Source organism: Odontesthes bonariensis, chromosome 2, assembly GCF_027942865.1.
Source record: "Odontesthes bonariensis isolate fOdoBon6 chromosome 2, fOdoBon6.hap1, whole genome shotgun sequence".
Taxonomy (NCBI): domain Eukaryota; kingdom Metazoa; phylum Chordata; class Actinopteri; order Atheriniformes; family Atherinopsidae; genus Odontesthes; species Odontesthes bonariensis.
The window spans coordinates 19,136,860-19,153,624 of NC_134507.1; the positions used below are offsets into that span (position 1 = coordinate 19,136,860).

Sequence of the window (16,765 nt, forward strand, 5' to 3'; positions counted from 1 at the left end):
GTGCTTAGTTCCTTAGTCTATATTTATTGCTTTTATCATTACTCAATGACCTATAATGGCATTTAGTATTTTGAAAGAATGCATGCAAGTCTCAATAGAAGTAACAGACATCTTACAAACGTAAATCTAATGGATCTTGTTCAAATAAACTGCAATTTTAGATTTAAAAAAATGCAGATTCATGTCACTTACGAAAGCTTTATCATTCATACCATCCACAAGAGCATGTTTTTGTTCCTTGATGTTTCCCAATCAAATCAAAATGTCGAAACGTTTGGAAGAACGGTCTGAAATGTTTGTTTTTTTTGCATCATGTCGGCCGTGCTCATTATTGCAAAGAGGCAGAGTTAATTTCTTTTGGCTTTTATTTGTATTTATTAATTAATTAACACCAACAATGTTTTTGTTGGTCACCTCTTTGATTTTAACTTCTGCCGAAAAGAAAACCCTAATACAACATTGTGAGAAATGTTGGTGAGATCACTGAGGTCACAGCTCCCTCTTCTGACAGAAAACACCACAAAGAGCAGCTCGCTCCTCTGTGAGAGAAGTTTGAATTTCTGTGCAATTTTTACAACAATCCATAATTAATTAAGCCAAAGTGTTAGCATATTTCATAATATGGAGAAACACCAGAATTAACTGGAAAAATACTGAGTTAAAACAATCACATCAAAGTGTGAAAATGTGCATTTCAGATGCTGTAACAGAGATGATGAGACATCATTCTACCTGTGTCAGGCTTGATTTTTACGAATCGATCCAAAAGCAGCCTTGTAGAGGGCGGGTTGCGGATGAAGAAAGGATTTGTTTAAGAGAACAAACCAAAAACACTACAGGGCAGGGAATCCAGGAACAGTTCAAATGGAAATACAAACTAAATCTACATGCAGGCAGGGCAAGGAGGGAGCAGGTGGAAAGTGGCCAGCTGAGGATGAAACAATGCTTCCATCATACTGTTTAACATGTTTTCACCCCCTTTGGCACCCCAGATGTAAAGAAACTGTAGCATCACAATACTCTGGTGCCCAGTTTTAACAACATATATGTGATGTTATTTGTTTCTTCTCTTCACTAAAATTCTCAGTTGGTTCTCCTTTGTCACCCTGTACCAAAGCTACATTTAGATGTTAATAAGGACCAGCAAATCTCATATGTCCCTCATTTATATGTCAAAATTAAACATTTCAGAGGAATTGCTATACATTTTGGAAAATGTTTAACATGTTTTGAGTGTATTTCTTTTATCTTGTTTATACTCATATTTAATTTTAATTCTCTTTTTATTGGTAGCAGGACAACGAAGAATGTCACTGCACATTGTGCTGTGTATGATTGTGCATGTAACAAATAAAACTATCTTGAATCTCGAATCTTGAATCTTTATATTCTTGTTTTTAATGGGTCTCAAATCTTTTAAACGTCAGATCAAATCAAATCAAATTTATTTGTATAGCCCATTTCATGTACAAAACAATTCAAAGTGCTTTACATAAAATAAAAGCATTGCTTTTAATCATAGATGTCTATGATTCAGCATTCTGCTGTGGTGGTGACTGAGACAGACTCCACCAAGCAAGAATTTTTTTTCAATGGACAATTTAACCCCACTATACTGTTATATTTAATTAAGAGCATGGCCTATACTAAGTTAGTAATTTTATGTTAATTTTTGCCATAAATAATGGAGTGAAGATAGGAGGAAAATTGAGTTACTTCCTCTGAGAGTGCTCTCTGATTCCCAGAGGTCTTATCAGTTACCTTACCTGTCCCTTATACTGCTCCATTTGCTGCTGACTGCCACCCAGCCAGATAGATCGAGGTCTAATAGAGAGGCCTACTCTGTTAAGTGATTGAGCTGTAAATACAGATTGACCTCAAGTAAGACTCTCATCATCTGTGAACTCATTCAACACTCTGCGTCCTCTTTGTTGACATCTGGGAGAGTCTGAATCATCTCCATCGCTGAGCAGGGGCCATCTCTGATCGTCAGGGGAAGAGAGTGAGTGACACAGCTCGTAGTATACATGCATATATGTGTGTGTGTTTACGTGCGTGTGCTTGAATGTGCTTAGAGAGGGTGCTGAAGCATCAAACTACAACCCCGAGATGATCTCCCCATAAGCCCCACGGAGAGCGGAGATTGTCCCAGACAGAATTTATGGAAATGGTCATAAAGGGTGAAGACTTCAGAAATGGGATATGTCGATAAAATCCACAGCGGCACAATCTATGGCAGTTTACTGAGGAGATGAGTGGCCCGGCTGTTAGGCAGGAGAGATCTAATTTACTCAATAAAGCCCTGTAAGTCAACAACCCTAAAGGTTTCATAAATCTTAATATGGGACAGATTCATCAAGAACATATTTATTGCTATGGTGGACGACCACTGCAGCATTAATTCAATCACAATGTGTCCTCTAATGGCAAAATTATCCATTTCACTTCAAAGACAATGAATGCAAAATGAGCAGCCACAGATCTGCTGTTATTCAAAGCTTCACGGTTTGAAAACTGTAATGCAAACAATTCGATTTTTTAATGTTTGAAAGAGGAAAGCATTGGTGAACTTGATGATTAAAGGATATATTTTCACACTAGCATCAATTATAATTACACCGGCCCTCTCTCTCAGTGGTTGGCTCGCGTGCACAGCGTGTGCATGTAAAAAAAAAAACCAACATGATGCCGATGACACTAATACATCATGTATAGTCACAAAGACATGGAAAGTAACATTAAAGAGATGTTTACTGTGTATTGTTTAGTATTTTCCTTCTTATTCTATGTTGCAGGCATACATTCAATAACGTGATGGCAGCTTGATTTAATCCAGGAGCTGTGTACTCATATCTACAGCAATAACTGACTAACCTCAGGCAGATGATTCTCAGCTCAACTTCTCAGATTTATTGGTGATTCACAAGACAGCTTTAGTGAGGAATTAGAATTAGAGTATTTAAGGAAGACTTCATAATAGGCCTTGACTTCTGGAAATCAATGAACTCTTGAATCTTTAAGTTATTCTACATGAACAATTTGTCTATACACAGAACTTTACTCACTCACATGTGCCATTTTATCTAAATATCACACCCCCTCCCCCGTCCGTGCATCAGAGTCAGTCCATTGATGGCTTGATGCTCCACATGGGCAGTAGTGCCTGCAGAGCCAGACGAAGAAGGGGGGGCGCCTTATGAAAGCCACCAACCCCGCCCTCTGGGGAAAGGAGAGGACCCAAACCGTTTTACTAGCTCAGAAGGGCAATAAGCTCTTTAGGAGAACAATTATACTGCAATCATTTCCGATTCTTTGGGTGTCAGGGGCCAAAATGGTCTGAAGATGAAGGTTACAGGACCGCTATGAAAAGCTGCCGAACGTGTTCAAGAGATGTTAGACTTAAAAGTGAATTCACAGATATGTTTGTTAAAACTCTTTTAGGACATATTTGGACAAGAAAAATGACACAAAACAATTAAGAGTTCAGTTTGAATTAAACTGAATTCAAATTTGCTGTTGAAAAGATAGATGAGTGGCATTGTCATTGATACGTGTGTTTTTCTTCATAAAGTGTCAATAGTTTTCCTCTTACCACCTCTGTTACAACTGCTACTTTGAAGGGTTTGTTTTCCCAAATTACCGAAAAAGAAATAAATGATTTTCTAGACGGTCGATTCATGCACAGAGATAGAACGAGTTGGATCTCATTCATCAAGTCTGACACCAACCTCCCATTTAGATTTTAAGGTTAAAGAACAAAGCAGCTGTACCGTCTCATAAAAATGTTTAGATCTGTATTCGAGGCAGCAGTGATGCAGGACTGAAACTGCTCCGGGGAAGCGGGAGTCTGGATCAACAGTAATCCTGCTCCCATTGAGGTCACACTCTAGTTATAAGAGGCAAAGGTTTCTTCTGCTGTCTGCGGCCCAACTTCCATTAGTAATCTGTTAGCCGTGGTCCATTGAGAGGGAGGACCGAAGCACAAGCTCCTGGGAGCACACAAACATACAAAGACACACACATGCTCACTGCATAGAGCTTGTTTGATGAAAAAGAACAATTAAGGGAGAAATGAGGGAGAATTGTCAAGGGAAATGGTTGATGAAGACTTTATTGATTAGAGCAACTCCACTGATCCGGCTCTCATTGTAGCAATTACGACTGGCTGCCAGCAATAGTTGGGGCCTCCCAGTGCAGGGGCCCATCTGAAAATCATGATGTTAAAGACAGAAACTGAGGAAGCCTTTGGCCTGCACCAAATGTCAAATTAAATGTCCCCACAAAGTGAAGCATAAACAGTCCCTTGTCGACCTGAAACACAACCACATTATTTTGTGATAATTTGGGAGTAATTTAGAAAAAGTAGTAGCAAAATTAAGGACACAGTATTGTGGTATTTCCTATCATGTTGCACTAAGGATAACAAATAATTACCGCCAAGAGTATGTTCCTTATTTTCGTGAACTTTTGTTTTTTTTCTGTTTATTTCATTAAACCCTTATCCTTTTTTGTTCCATGTGAATGAATCAGAGCACGCTCGGATCTGCAATCAATGTGCATAAATAAACCCTTTTTTTTACTCTCTTCTCTTTGACAGACATACAAGTGCCAATGATTAATTCAAATCCCTGGGAATGCAATAAATTCTAACAGGGCCGCATTCAAGTAAAGCTCAGTTGTTGTTCACTTGTTTGCTCAGCTAAGACAGCTTGGTATTTTTATTTAAATCTGACTGTTGTCTCCTCTCAGACCAAAGACAAAGCAAAGCTTGACAATGCAGTTGTTTAGAGTACAGACACTTCCGTGGGTGGCTCGGAAGCATCTTCTTATAGCACAGTGGAAAATTCTTAATGTTATTGCTGCATGTCAACAATAAAAGAGCTTGAATGTCTTTGTGAGAGGTAAAAGGTTATCGGTAAATTGTGTTGCATGACTTGGGACTGAAAAGTTAGTGAATGTGCTGAATTAACGCTTCAGTATTCATTTCTGCAACTGAGAGGACAAAGGTCAGATGAGAAACCTTCATCTACACAGCAGTGAGGGATCAACATTTTTAATGTGACCTAGATTTTAGTGTTATGCAAAGAATAATTATATAGTCAAAGTAACATTTTGTAACATATATCAGTCCAAATTGTATAAATGAAATGTGAAATGCCTGTATTTGGGCCAGTGTATGATTTGTCCCTTGATGGCCACTGTAGTAACATGGAGGTGGAACATGGCATAGAGACAGGACAGGTGTATTTCAACTTCTTTGGACACAAAATGATCATTCTAAGGGGATGAAAACATATTTTCACAGACCTCTAACCCCCCCCAAAAAACCCCAAATCTTTAAATAACATGTTGGATTTTTGCCAATGCATTTCCTACATGTTATATATTGAAGCTTCCAATTGTTTTGTCCTCTAAAATAACCTTTTTTTATTGCACATTTGATGGGTTTTAATGCTATGACTTTAAACTGGGTATGAATGAAAAGACATCAGACCTCCCAGTAACACCCACCTTTGCGGGGACACTGTGCTCACACAGTTCACTAACAGCTTCACAGTTTCACAACCTCCAAGGCTATTAAGCAAGGGCACACAAACAAAACAGAGATAACGGTCAATGGAAAAATATAAAGGGACAAAGACAATCTGTTTATGCACTAGATGGAGATGAATGGAGCATAATCCATTGCCTTCCATTGCAGCTACCCATCCTGCACCATGGCTTCTGCCTGCTCAACCACAATGATGATTAATCCTACACCCACTATTTATATTTCCTAATTGTAATTAGCATGAATTATCAATTATGGTTAGTGCCTAATTGCCCTTCATAAAGACAGCTCCCCAGGTTTAAACGGGTCCATTTAAATAATGTAACTAATAGCTCTTGCCTTTACGTTGCGGATACATCTTCATTGTTCCACGCGTGAACCGTGATGGTTTCTCGTAATTTAATGGGGCAAACGAGAGAAGGAGTGCAGGTGGTACTGCAGGACTAATTATTGTAAATGAATTATGATGTGACCTTCTCAGAACAATGGCTAATCAATGCTCAGGTTGAGTGACAGTGTGCTCTGTACAGATGCAAGAGCCATTACTAGCAAGCCTCAGCTCTGTGGATAACATTCAGCTGAAGCTCTTTATGACGGTCTGCTTTGGTCGTTTTTAATTGTGCATACTCTCCTCCAGTCACACCAACGCTCACCTTCCTGTGACTCTAATTGCTCTTTTTGTGTGGACAAGATGTGGCCAAAATATTTGGCCTACCAGTTTCGTAATTTCCAGACTAGATATTCTACAGTCTTGTCAGGATGTTAGATACTAGGTATACCTGCACTGATCATGGTCCGTTTGCAGTGCTGCTGTTGTTATCTGATTATCTTAGTATTTTACAAGAGTAATTCTGACTATTAGAATTTAATGTTTGTGTGTTTCATCTTTATTTCACATTCTTATTTTCTGATGGGAGGCGATTAAACTGGGCCTGAGCTTAAGAATTGAAAATCTGATCAAGAACACTGATCGTTGGTCCATCACCCTTAGCTGTCTCATAACTGAAGGTAAAGGTTTTTATTGATTTCTGAGTCTTAGTATATCTGCTAATATCTGTAAGTAAGAAAATGAATAGACAACGTTTCAGCTTAGTGTTTCCCAATTGCATAACTATTGGAAAGGTTGCTTTCTGTTTTTCTATGAGTTTAGCAACTACCAACATCTCAAGACATGCAACATTTAACAATATTTTAGAGATAAAAAAAAGAACTTGTTTCCAAAAACAAGTAACTATTCTTTTTCTTAGACTCTGAGCCCAAGTCTTATAACCAGTCTTCTTCAGCGAAAAAAGTCTTGGATATAGAAATCTATGAGTTGTTGTTCTAGTGGTATACACCCACTGACTCAAAGTCATATATCTTTAAAAAGGCATGAGGCTACATTATTTGATATGCACTGCCTAAAAAAACATGCCTACTACCATGAAAAGCAAAATAGAGGTTTAATAACTTCAAGAGCATTTGGTTAAAATCTGTTTATTCATTGCACCACTCTTCTATCCTGCCTTGAGAAGAGGATTTGTGTGGGTTCTCATAGTTTTTCAGTTGAATGAAGGAATTTGTATCAACAGCGACAAAGCCTCTAACTTACTGCTCCCGATGCACCAGCACTTTAACTAAACTTACCACCACCATGGATTGTTAAACAGATAAAGGTCATCACATGCATTCCTATGAAGTTTTGTATGTTTGTTTCCAGGTTCATCAGACCAGTGCTTATGAAATTTCCAGAAGGGTTTCAAGAACCCCAGAATGGCCATGTGAGGAGACATTATCATACATATCTTCCAGAAGTCTTTGCTGTCTGGATTGCAACTTTGGTGTTTTAAAGAATTGTGTTTGTATCTAAAACCAAACTAACTAAAGTCCCACAATAACTCTAAGACATGTACATTACTGTATGTTCATATGGATAAACCTATTTTATATAGCCCTGCTTCAAAGAAAGAGGTGTGGTTCCTGCAGTTTCCTTATTCTCCACTGGTTCACAATAGAGCATGCTATTTCATTGCTTTTTTTCTTGCACCTCCAGCATAAAGCCAAACTTGTCACTACCCCCAAATGCCCCTAACTATATAAAACAAATAGGAGGGTTTTGTGGCATGGTAAAGAGGCAAGCAGAACAGGAGAAAAAAACAACAAAAACCCCAAATGATTAATTTATTCAATCAAAATGGCAAGACGTTATCACTCCCAATTTGGCACAAAATGGTGTTTGGTCAGTAGACCTGTCAGTTGTCATTGCACTAGGTGTCCATTTTTGAGTCTACAGTAATCAACTGTAAACATGGGACTTATGTTAAGGACTAAATTTGGAACTTAGGTGTTGAAACAAATTTTTTTTCTTTTTTAGAGAGCTTCTGCTACATTGTCGAGGTACCGAAACTAGCAGGAAAATACTCTGCATCATAAGGGGTCCTGTACAAGAGAAGAGAAGTGAAAAGAAAATTCTTTTAATTTAAAGAAATCACTTTATGGAGCTAGTGATTGGATATTATGGTATCACAAATTGTTTTTTTCTGTCATAAATCTAGTCTTAATTTTCTCTGGACATGTTGGCACCATCGATAGAAAAGTCAGAAACCAGTGCTATACCACTTGTAGAAGTTAACCCACCTAATCCAGTTTAGGGTCACATGGGTCACAGGTTTTGGATGGTGGGTGGAAACTGCAGAACCTGAAGAGAACCCATGCATGTGTAACGGGTTGGCTGTTGATTCCACTTCCACAGTGACTGCCAATCATATTTGCTGTTGTTCATGTATCTTGGATGGTCACTGGTCGGCAGGGCTCTCCTCAGTACATAAAATGGGCTGTGATATAGGCGCAGTGCCAGTGCACGAGGATTGAGCCCATGGTAAGTTTGTTAAACAAAGCACAGCGTTATACTGAAACTGTATTTAATGTAATAATGCAGTTAGCATTATTATTATTTGTATATCATGCTCAGTAAGATGGCGACAACATTGCATTTGACTAAATGTGTTTTTAATGTAATGTTTGTTAGCGATCTTGGCTCGAAGACTAAGCTAAACTTGCTAACTTTCTCTCATGAAGCTGTGCCGAACGAGTGCTGTGCTTGACCGTGAGCTGACCAGTCGTATTCTTTATCATTATTCAGGCAATAAAAGTCCAGTCCTGAAGCAAAGAGTGTCGGTCCTTCTTCTAAAAAAACTTAACACAACGCAGACAACGGTTACACATGCACAGAAGAACATGCAAACTCAACACAGAAAGGTCCAATCAGGGATTCGAAACCAGGGACACTTCAGTGGGGTGACAGTGCTAAGCACCACCAATTTCATTCTTTTTGCATTACATGTATATATTAGACAAGCAGTTATGACCATGGGAAAATCTTACGGTAAGCGGAAAAAGTTTGCATACGCTGCCCACATTGCTGAACTACTCGGGATGTTTGCGAACAACACCAGTGTTTGAACTGACCTTTACCTTGCTGTGACAGGGGTGCACTATGACTGACAGTGTCCCTCAGCATAATTTCCACCCACCTCACATTGCCCTCCATCTCCTCTGTGATGCAGTTGACCCCTTTACAAATCACCCCCAACTTTACACATCTGCTGCCTGTCAGCATCTGCCAGGCGCACTCACCCGTCCCTCCTGTAATGAAAAACTCTCATTACTCGCCTCCACCCAACAGGTACACAGGCCGTTAGGACAATTACTGGGCAATGCCACTGACCTTGTTGTCAGAGACAGTCAAACAAACACAGAGGTCCCACGGAAAGGAGGCCTGGCTATAGGAACGCAGTGCAGACAGGAGAGCTGGCCAAAAGAGTGAAGCATTCTGCCTTTTAAAAAAGGTACTGCATTTATCTTAAATCTCACCCATCAATACCAACTGTGTGGGAATGAAGACATAGCAAAGATGCAGGTAGTAGCAGAACTCAATACTGCAACCATCGTCAGATTACAAAGACAAACTACTGTAGAACTGTTTGAATTGCTGGCATCAACTGTAAATGCAGATCTTGACATATCTTCAGCAGTAGAAGTTGATGAATCTAAATCAGATTTGTTTTAACGATAAATTCTAAACTAAGTTGTGTGACACTGGGTAACAGATGTAGCTTTTGGGACTTTCAACCGCTTCAATTCATTGGCCTTTAACCATGGAGTGTTACAAGGCTCAGTTAGAGAAGCAAGCTGGAAAAATATTGGCTCCTTTTTATGCAGCAGTATGAGCATTGGGAAACAGGTGAAGGTTTGTTATTGCACTATTTGAATAATAAAACAGACACTGCGTTTATTTCCGTAATGAGTATGTGCTTCTGCACAAAAGGAAGAAGAAACCCAATCAGCTGCAGTCCTATACATGCTAATATTGAATCAGCTGTCCCGAAGCTACATGTGCATGAGTATGTCTATGATTACCTGTTAAGAAAAGAGTAGATTTTTTTAAATGGAGATTGATATAGGTGCAGACATAGTCAGCGTGCAGTAACAAATATTTGGGCAGTACAGGGACAGCTGCAGAATGTCTCGGGGGAGCCTCACAGACAAGTGAGGATGAAGAAATTTACATTCCACAGACCTTGCATCAGCGGTCGCGGTCACGGACTCGCTTAGCAGTGTAAGCAGAATCTTAGTTGAATAGTTATTTGCCTTACTGCCTGTCCTGGTCAAATATGAGCTATGTTCACTTATGAAGCAGTTCTGAACATCTTTAATCTGGTGAGCAAATCATTTTTAAAAAAGTCTTTTCAACTGAAAAATGCTTGCTCAGTTGATTTGAGAGCGCAACAACCTGGTTGGCTTGATGTGTTTTCTGGTTGTGTCAATCATCATTTTTGACAAATTGAACATAATAGTTTTCTGTTCACCACTCTGTGTGGCAGGACTCTCCCCACTAACGGGATGCTGACATTTTTTCTTTATTAGCGCTTAACATAAGGTACAGATAAGGCTGATGGGACTATTGTTAGGGTTCCAGATGTTTATTTATAAACCAAAGTGCTAGTTAAATAGTGGAAACTCAGAGGAAAAGTCACCAGGGTTCAATACATGGAACTACTTTTTCCAACTCATTTCCTGTTTCTCAGAGCTGTTCAATCTTAAAGGACAAGACCGTTTTTTTTTACATTGGGCCCTTGATTTCACATTATAACATGATGTTCTACTCACCCCTGCTTGTTGTTGGTAATTTGGAGCTGTTCCGAAGATATTCGAGAGGCGTCTGGCTGCTCTCTTGAGATATTCGGCCATGAAACGGTTTCCTATGGGCAAGCTTATACAGGCACAAACTATGCTGTTTATAATTTATTAATTACTGTACACTAGCACTGATAACGTGGAGGTGCGTCGCTTACTTAAAAAAATCCGGGTTACTGTAATTTTGAATTTTTGTCGTAAAGTCTGTGTGTGTTTGTCTGTGGGCTGTCTGTGGTAGTAGCACGATGATGACATCAGTAACACCCACTTTACGACAAAAATTCAAAATTACAGTAACCCGGATTTTTTTAAGTAAGCGACGCACCTCCACGTTATCAGTGCTAGTGTACAGTAATTAATAAATTATAAACAGCATAGTTTGTGCCTGTATAACGTTGCCCATAGGAAATGGCCGAATATCTCAAGAGAGCAGCCAGACGCCTCTCGAATATCTTCGGAACAGCTCCAAATTACCAACAACAAGCAGGGGTGAGTAGAACATCATGTTATAATGTGAAATCAAGGGCCCAATGTCAAAAAAACGGTCTTGTCCTTTAAATCTCTTAGAAAACAACAATGACTAAAAAAACAAAAACAAACAAACATTCAAGCTGGAATAGAATTTACAGTTACAGCTTTAAGAATTCAACGTCCCTCCTTAATGGTTGACCAGACACTTGCCATTTAAAAGAGGGGTTGCAGAGACAGTGATGGAGTTTAGAATAAAACAATGGGTGCTACAATCTAGAACTGCAACTCAAAATGCCGCCCCAGGCATTAGAGAAATTATCAGATGTTTGGCAGACTTGGGGCAGCCTCCCTGTGAAGTGATGACTTTATTGACCCTGGAGGGAGGTCTTGGATGGAAGTGTGTCTCTTTGGTCCCCTACAGTGTTGGACAACCAAGACTCCTCTCTGAAGTCTCGCTCTTGTCTGAATAGACTCAGCTGAGCCAGCTGCTGTTGCTGCTCTCAGAAGTCTACCTGAAGCCCTCTTTGTCCTTGGGTCTTATCCTTTTGTCTCTCTGTCCCACACAAACAGATGTCCAGCCACTGGGCTTTCTTGTTAGGAAGTAGTAAACCTCCAGCGTGTGGTGGGCCCTATTCATACGGAAAGCCTATAATAATGTCTGAGCAAGTGTTATACATATGCAAATGGTTACATGGAGACACCCTGTAGTGGTGGCTTTAGCAAATGTTTGACTATGTGAACACAGACCCTACCAGTCCACCACAAGCAGAGTAATCACCTTGTGTAAGTAACACAGGAAATTGTGTCGGAGGCTTTTAACAATTTGTAAACATAATTAGATCCCCCATGTCACCATTGTTTTACAGAACTACAATCAAGGAAACATTTTTTTTCAGTCTTATTTCTCATTCATACTAAATGTAGACCTCACAGACCACATCCAATGTGATGCTACAGAGCAGATCCTCAGTTTCAACCTTCAAATTCTACAAAAAAGGCAAAGTCCTAATTCAAAAGCAATCCCTTCGCTAATAAGGATAAACTGAAAATAATTCAAGGACTAAAGGAAGCTTCAAATAAGCCTTTCTCTAGTGTTGCAGTCACTGGTTTAGCCTCCCAGTGTCCAAAATGACTGTCGGTAGTCATCAGGCTTTATCTGTATTGGACACCTGCTGAGAATATTGATCCTGTACTGGTTTCACGATTTTAACCAATGCCAGGCATTAAGCTTTAAATAACCCTAAGTCACTTTCTATTGGATACTTAACATTAATCATCGGGAGCTGATTGATTTTGAATATAAATTGATTATATTTCTTGAGAAAACAATCAGCTGCATCTACTCTCAGTTTTGAAAAGAAGCATATAAATTGATGAGTCATGTATCCTTTTAGTCTTCCCATAACACTCGTAGTTATTTAGTTTACTTAAATAGCATAATAGATATTGAAGTGAAAGCATATGAATATTCAGTCCTCTCAAAAACAAAAAAAGAACAAATCTCTTCCAGTCATTACGGTTAAATCAAAGACTAAGTTTTGCAATGCTGTGCTGTAACACTTGGATCCTGGAAAACTGACTACACATAAAGAAAAATTTAATTGATATAAACATGAAATAGGATTTTACAGGACAGTTCTGCTGCATAACTATCAAAAAGAGGAAACCTGGTCTCACGAATGATAGCATGAATAACATAACGTGTAATGACGTGGGTTATAATACATGCCCTGGGCAGAGTTTTCCCCTAAAACTAACCATTTAGGTCGATACACTCCCAGAACATGTACTACAATGTTCAAATCTCTGCATCACACTTTTTTTTAAACTGGATACAGACAAGTTTGTGCTTAACTATTAAAGCCATTTCTTTCATTTAACTGAAAGAAACATGAGGTGTCTAACAAATGACATTGTCTACATAGTATTTGTATATCTTCATTATATAAATGCCTTAGTATCCCTCTGTAAGTTCCAAGCAAAGTGTGTGACTTTCTCTTAAAGTTGCTGCACATCTTCTTCATCAGTGCCTATTATTTACAAATGGCTCCACTCTACTGACAGTTAAAATACAGCTTTATATGCCAATGTGTAAAACCCGTTGAGATGCTGCCATATTTTATAAACAGCCTAGTTGATTGGTTTCTATTAAAAGAAATGTTTTTCTGTTGCACAAAGGACTAAAAAATCCCCTTCCCGACAACGAAGCCTTTACCAAAGTCCAATTTGCAGAGACGGGAGGACCTCTGATGAATTAAGTGCCATCTGTGTCCAATTTATTTTCAGCTCGTCAATTACTGAATTTAATGATATGGGTGATTATCGGCGAACGCTTTGAGACCATTAGGCGGTCGTGTGAAACACTAATAGTGTTTGTGTCACGTGGCTGCTTCAGAGAAGGGGGGGACAGACGCTTTAAAGATTGTGCTCCGGTCATTTCATTTACACCGCGAGACTGACTGACAGAAGCAGAGAGGCGAATTCCACATTCCAGGGAGTATCACCTCGAGTCCAGTCTGATGAAGCTTGAAGACACGAAGCAGGCTGAACAATGAGAAATTCATCTCTGCACGCGTAATTACGCACACCTCTCTCGTTTCTGTCTTCGCGGGTCTAATTGTGTGGAGGATGCTGGAACTTAAGGAGTAACCATGACGTCCAGTCACAAGATTTCTTTTTCTATAATTGACATACTGGATCCGAACAAATTCAACAGCAGAAGAGTAAACGAACTTTCCACCGTCCAGGAAAAGTTTCAAGCACAAAATGAAGAGGGTACAAGTTTGGAGTGGGACAGCACAGCGGGTGGAGACTTCAGAGATGAGCGCGCAGATGCAGGTAGAGATTACTTATCATTTTGCTAGCTTATTATTACATATACAGCCAGTTCAAACGTTTGTGCAATACATAATTTTGCTTCGTTTCTCACGCTTTAACTTAAAAAAACAAACAAAAAAAAACCATCGAGGCTTTTCATTAAATGGACATCCACATCTAAATGTCTAAGTGCTAAGCTGTAAAAACTTTTTATAAAAAAAACCCCACCAACCAAAGGCAAAAAATTAATATATAAAAAAAAAATTATGATAAGAAAACCCCCACGACAAAGGTCCCAAATACAAGTGAAGCGCTATCTATTAGATTTTAAGTCATCTTCGTATGACCTTCCCTTAATTTCCAAGGCTGCGTTTCCTTTGAAGGAAACCACAAAGGCTTGCTCCCAGAGCCCCAGCGTGTGATTGGCACCGGGACAGGCAGGCTAGATAATTGTTTAAATCGTCCCATTGAGGATGCTTCTGCGCGCTTTGATCGATATCCCATTACTGCTTCCTGCATATCTCCCTCCAGCACCTTGCAGGTACAAACCTCACACCCCATCCATGTCTGATCCTAAATATCATTCGATTAAAACTTCCCTTTAAATAGATGACATTTATCGATCCGCCCGCAAATATGAAACTCCATTAGCACGTCACGGCTGAGGTGGCGAGGCTGGATTTAGACGGGATTTCTTTCCGCAACATGACATTTGAAGCGCTGCGCGGTTTATAAATTATTTAGGGATTAGTGACCAAGTCCTCCCCTCGTCTGAATGCTTCTTTCCCCTCCATCGACCTCAGGGTCCTATTCAAACACTTCACAGAAGTCAACTTTAGGCCCTGTGTGTTTCGTGTCCATGTTGTTCTTGAGTATGAAGTGAAGTGAACAATGAGCAACATCACTGTATAATGACGACACATCTTTCAGGTCAATCAGGTGTGGACCCTCAAACAACTTGTTAGGAGCTGTCCTTCAGTACCACGGCACAGTTAGCACGCTTTTTGGATGTTCATCTCATTATTCAAATAACCATTTTTTATTTGCCGCTTGCCAATAAAATGTTTTTGGCTTCCTCTTAGGAAAATTATTTTTAGACAACAAGAGCATTTAGCAAAGTGAGAACCAGCAGGGGAAAAGCCTGTTAAATATTCCAATATTTTGACGATTCAACACTACCTGGTCATGGATGCCAGACTGTTTCACTTTGAGTTACCTAAGAAAAAAACACAAACGTTATTTCGCAACAGAACTTCAGGATGTGAGTTAAAACTGTTTTTTTCTTTTCTTTTTTTTTTTTTTGCAGGAGAAGAGACCGGAGATGAGGACTCCGCGTTCTTCGGGCACCCTTCAGTTGTGGCTGATCCCCTTTCCCCACTGGCCCAAACAGAGCCCAGTCTCACCGGCGAAGAGGACCACGGAGACAGGGAGCCAGCGGTCCCCTCGCAGGATTCATCACCGCACAAGCGGCGGCGTCCGGATCAGGCCTACGCCAAACCACGGCGCGCCAGAACAGCGTTCACCTACGAGCAACTAGTGGCTCTTGAAAACAAGTTCCGCGCAACACGGTACTTGTCCGTGTGCGAGAGACTAAATCTGGCCCTGTCCTTAAGTCTGACCGAAACCCAAGTGAAAATCTGGTTTCAGAACAGGAGGACCAAGTGGAAAAAGCAGAACCCCGGGGCGGACAGCACACTTCAACCCGGATCCAATTCCCTGGTCAGCGTCAGTCCCAACCAGGCAACCTGTGGCTCAAACTCCGGCAGCTTCCACCAAACCTTCTCCAACTTCAGCTCTGGGAGTGTGATTTTCCACACGGCTGGTGGTGTTCCGCTTTCTTCCACTGGAGGGCTCCTGCATCCCTTCATGCCCAGTGGATTCGTCCAACCGACTTATTTTAATCCACATCTATAGAATATGCCAAGACTCATACTAGATGCATTCTTTTATACTTTGGGAAAAAAATTACATCTTAGCATTTAAAACCCAGAATAATTATTCTTATTTCAGTGACTTTTCATGTTCCATTATTGTCTTAAAACTTTGCCATTTCTCTGCCCTGTCTCTACCTCTGACAGGCTCACACATCCTACGTCTGTTGCCATAAAAACATAACCTGTGTAACTTTATTAAAACAACGTCAAACGTGTGTGTCCTGTGTCTTGTGTTTTACAAAGTAAGAACATCTCAACTGCAGGATTTCTACCTCTAATTCTGCTAAAGTGACACGAGTGATTTGTGATGCAGTTGTCCTTGTTAAAGGGCTCGCTGCAAATCACACAATGACGTGATGTTCAGGGCAAAAAGTAAAGTAAATACAAAAGGACAATGAATTACTGTATGATAAACTAATAACTTTAATAAGTCTTCTAGTGAATAATTAGATTTGAGTCACATATGCACAATGAATATTTGTGAAGTTTTAACCAAAGCTTTTCATGAATAAATGAATGTCAGACATTACATATTAATCTAAGGTTCTGGAGGAGGATTTTTCGTAGCCTGGCAGCACAGAAGTTGTCCTTATCAGTGGCTTGTAAGCGATCAGAAGAGTAGTAAACACTTTTTTAATCATTATACAGCCTGGAGTTCATTTATCACCTGTATAGAATATAATCACTTAATGCGGAGCCAATAATGAATTTGAACTCAACATAAACACTTTATTACAAAACCTTTACTTAAATACCTTAGCAACACTTATTATTTCAGCTTGGTGGAAATTATTCAAATTTGCAGTGTAAGAGGTGT

The 16,765-nt window shown here is 39.7% G+C and overlaps 1 protein-coding gene across 1 annotated transcript; it reads left to right on the top strand.

Moving 5' to 3' along the window:
* Positions 1 to 8,899: 8,899 nt before the first annotated feature.
* Positions 8,900 to 16,109, top strand: nkx1.2la (NK1 transcription factor related 2-like,a). The gene is made up of 3 exons (XM_075483147.1): positions 8,900 to 8,915; positions 13,841 to 14,035; positions 15,321 to 16,109. Exons 1-3 carry the CDS (start codon positions 8,900 to 8,902, stop codon positions 15,926 to 15,928), a joined length of 819 nt encoding a protein of 272 aa, XP_075339262.1. The 3' UTR covers positions 15,929 to 16,109.
* The last annotated feature ends 656 nt before the right edge of the window (positions 16,110 to 16,765 follow it).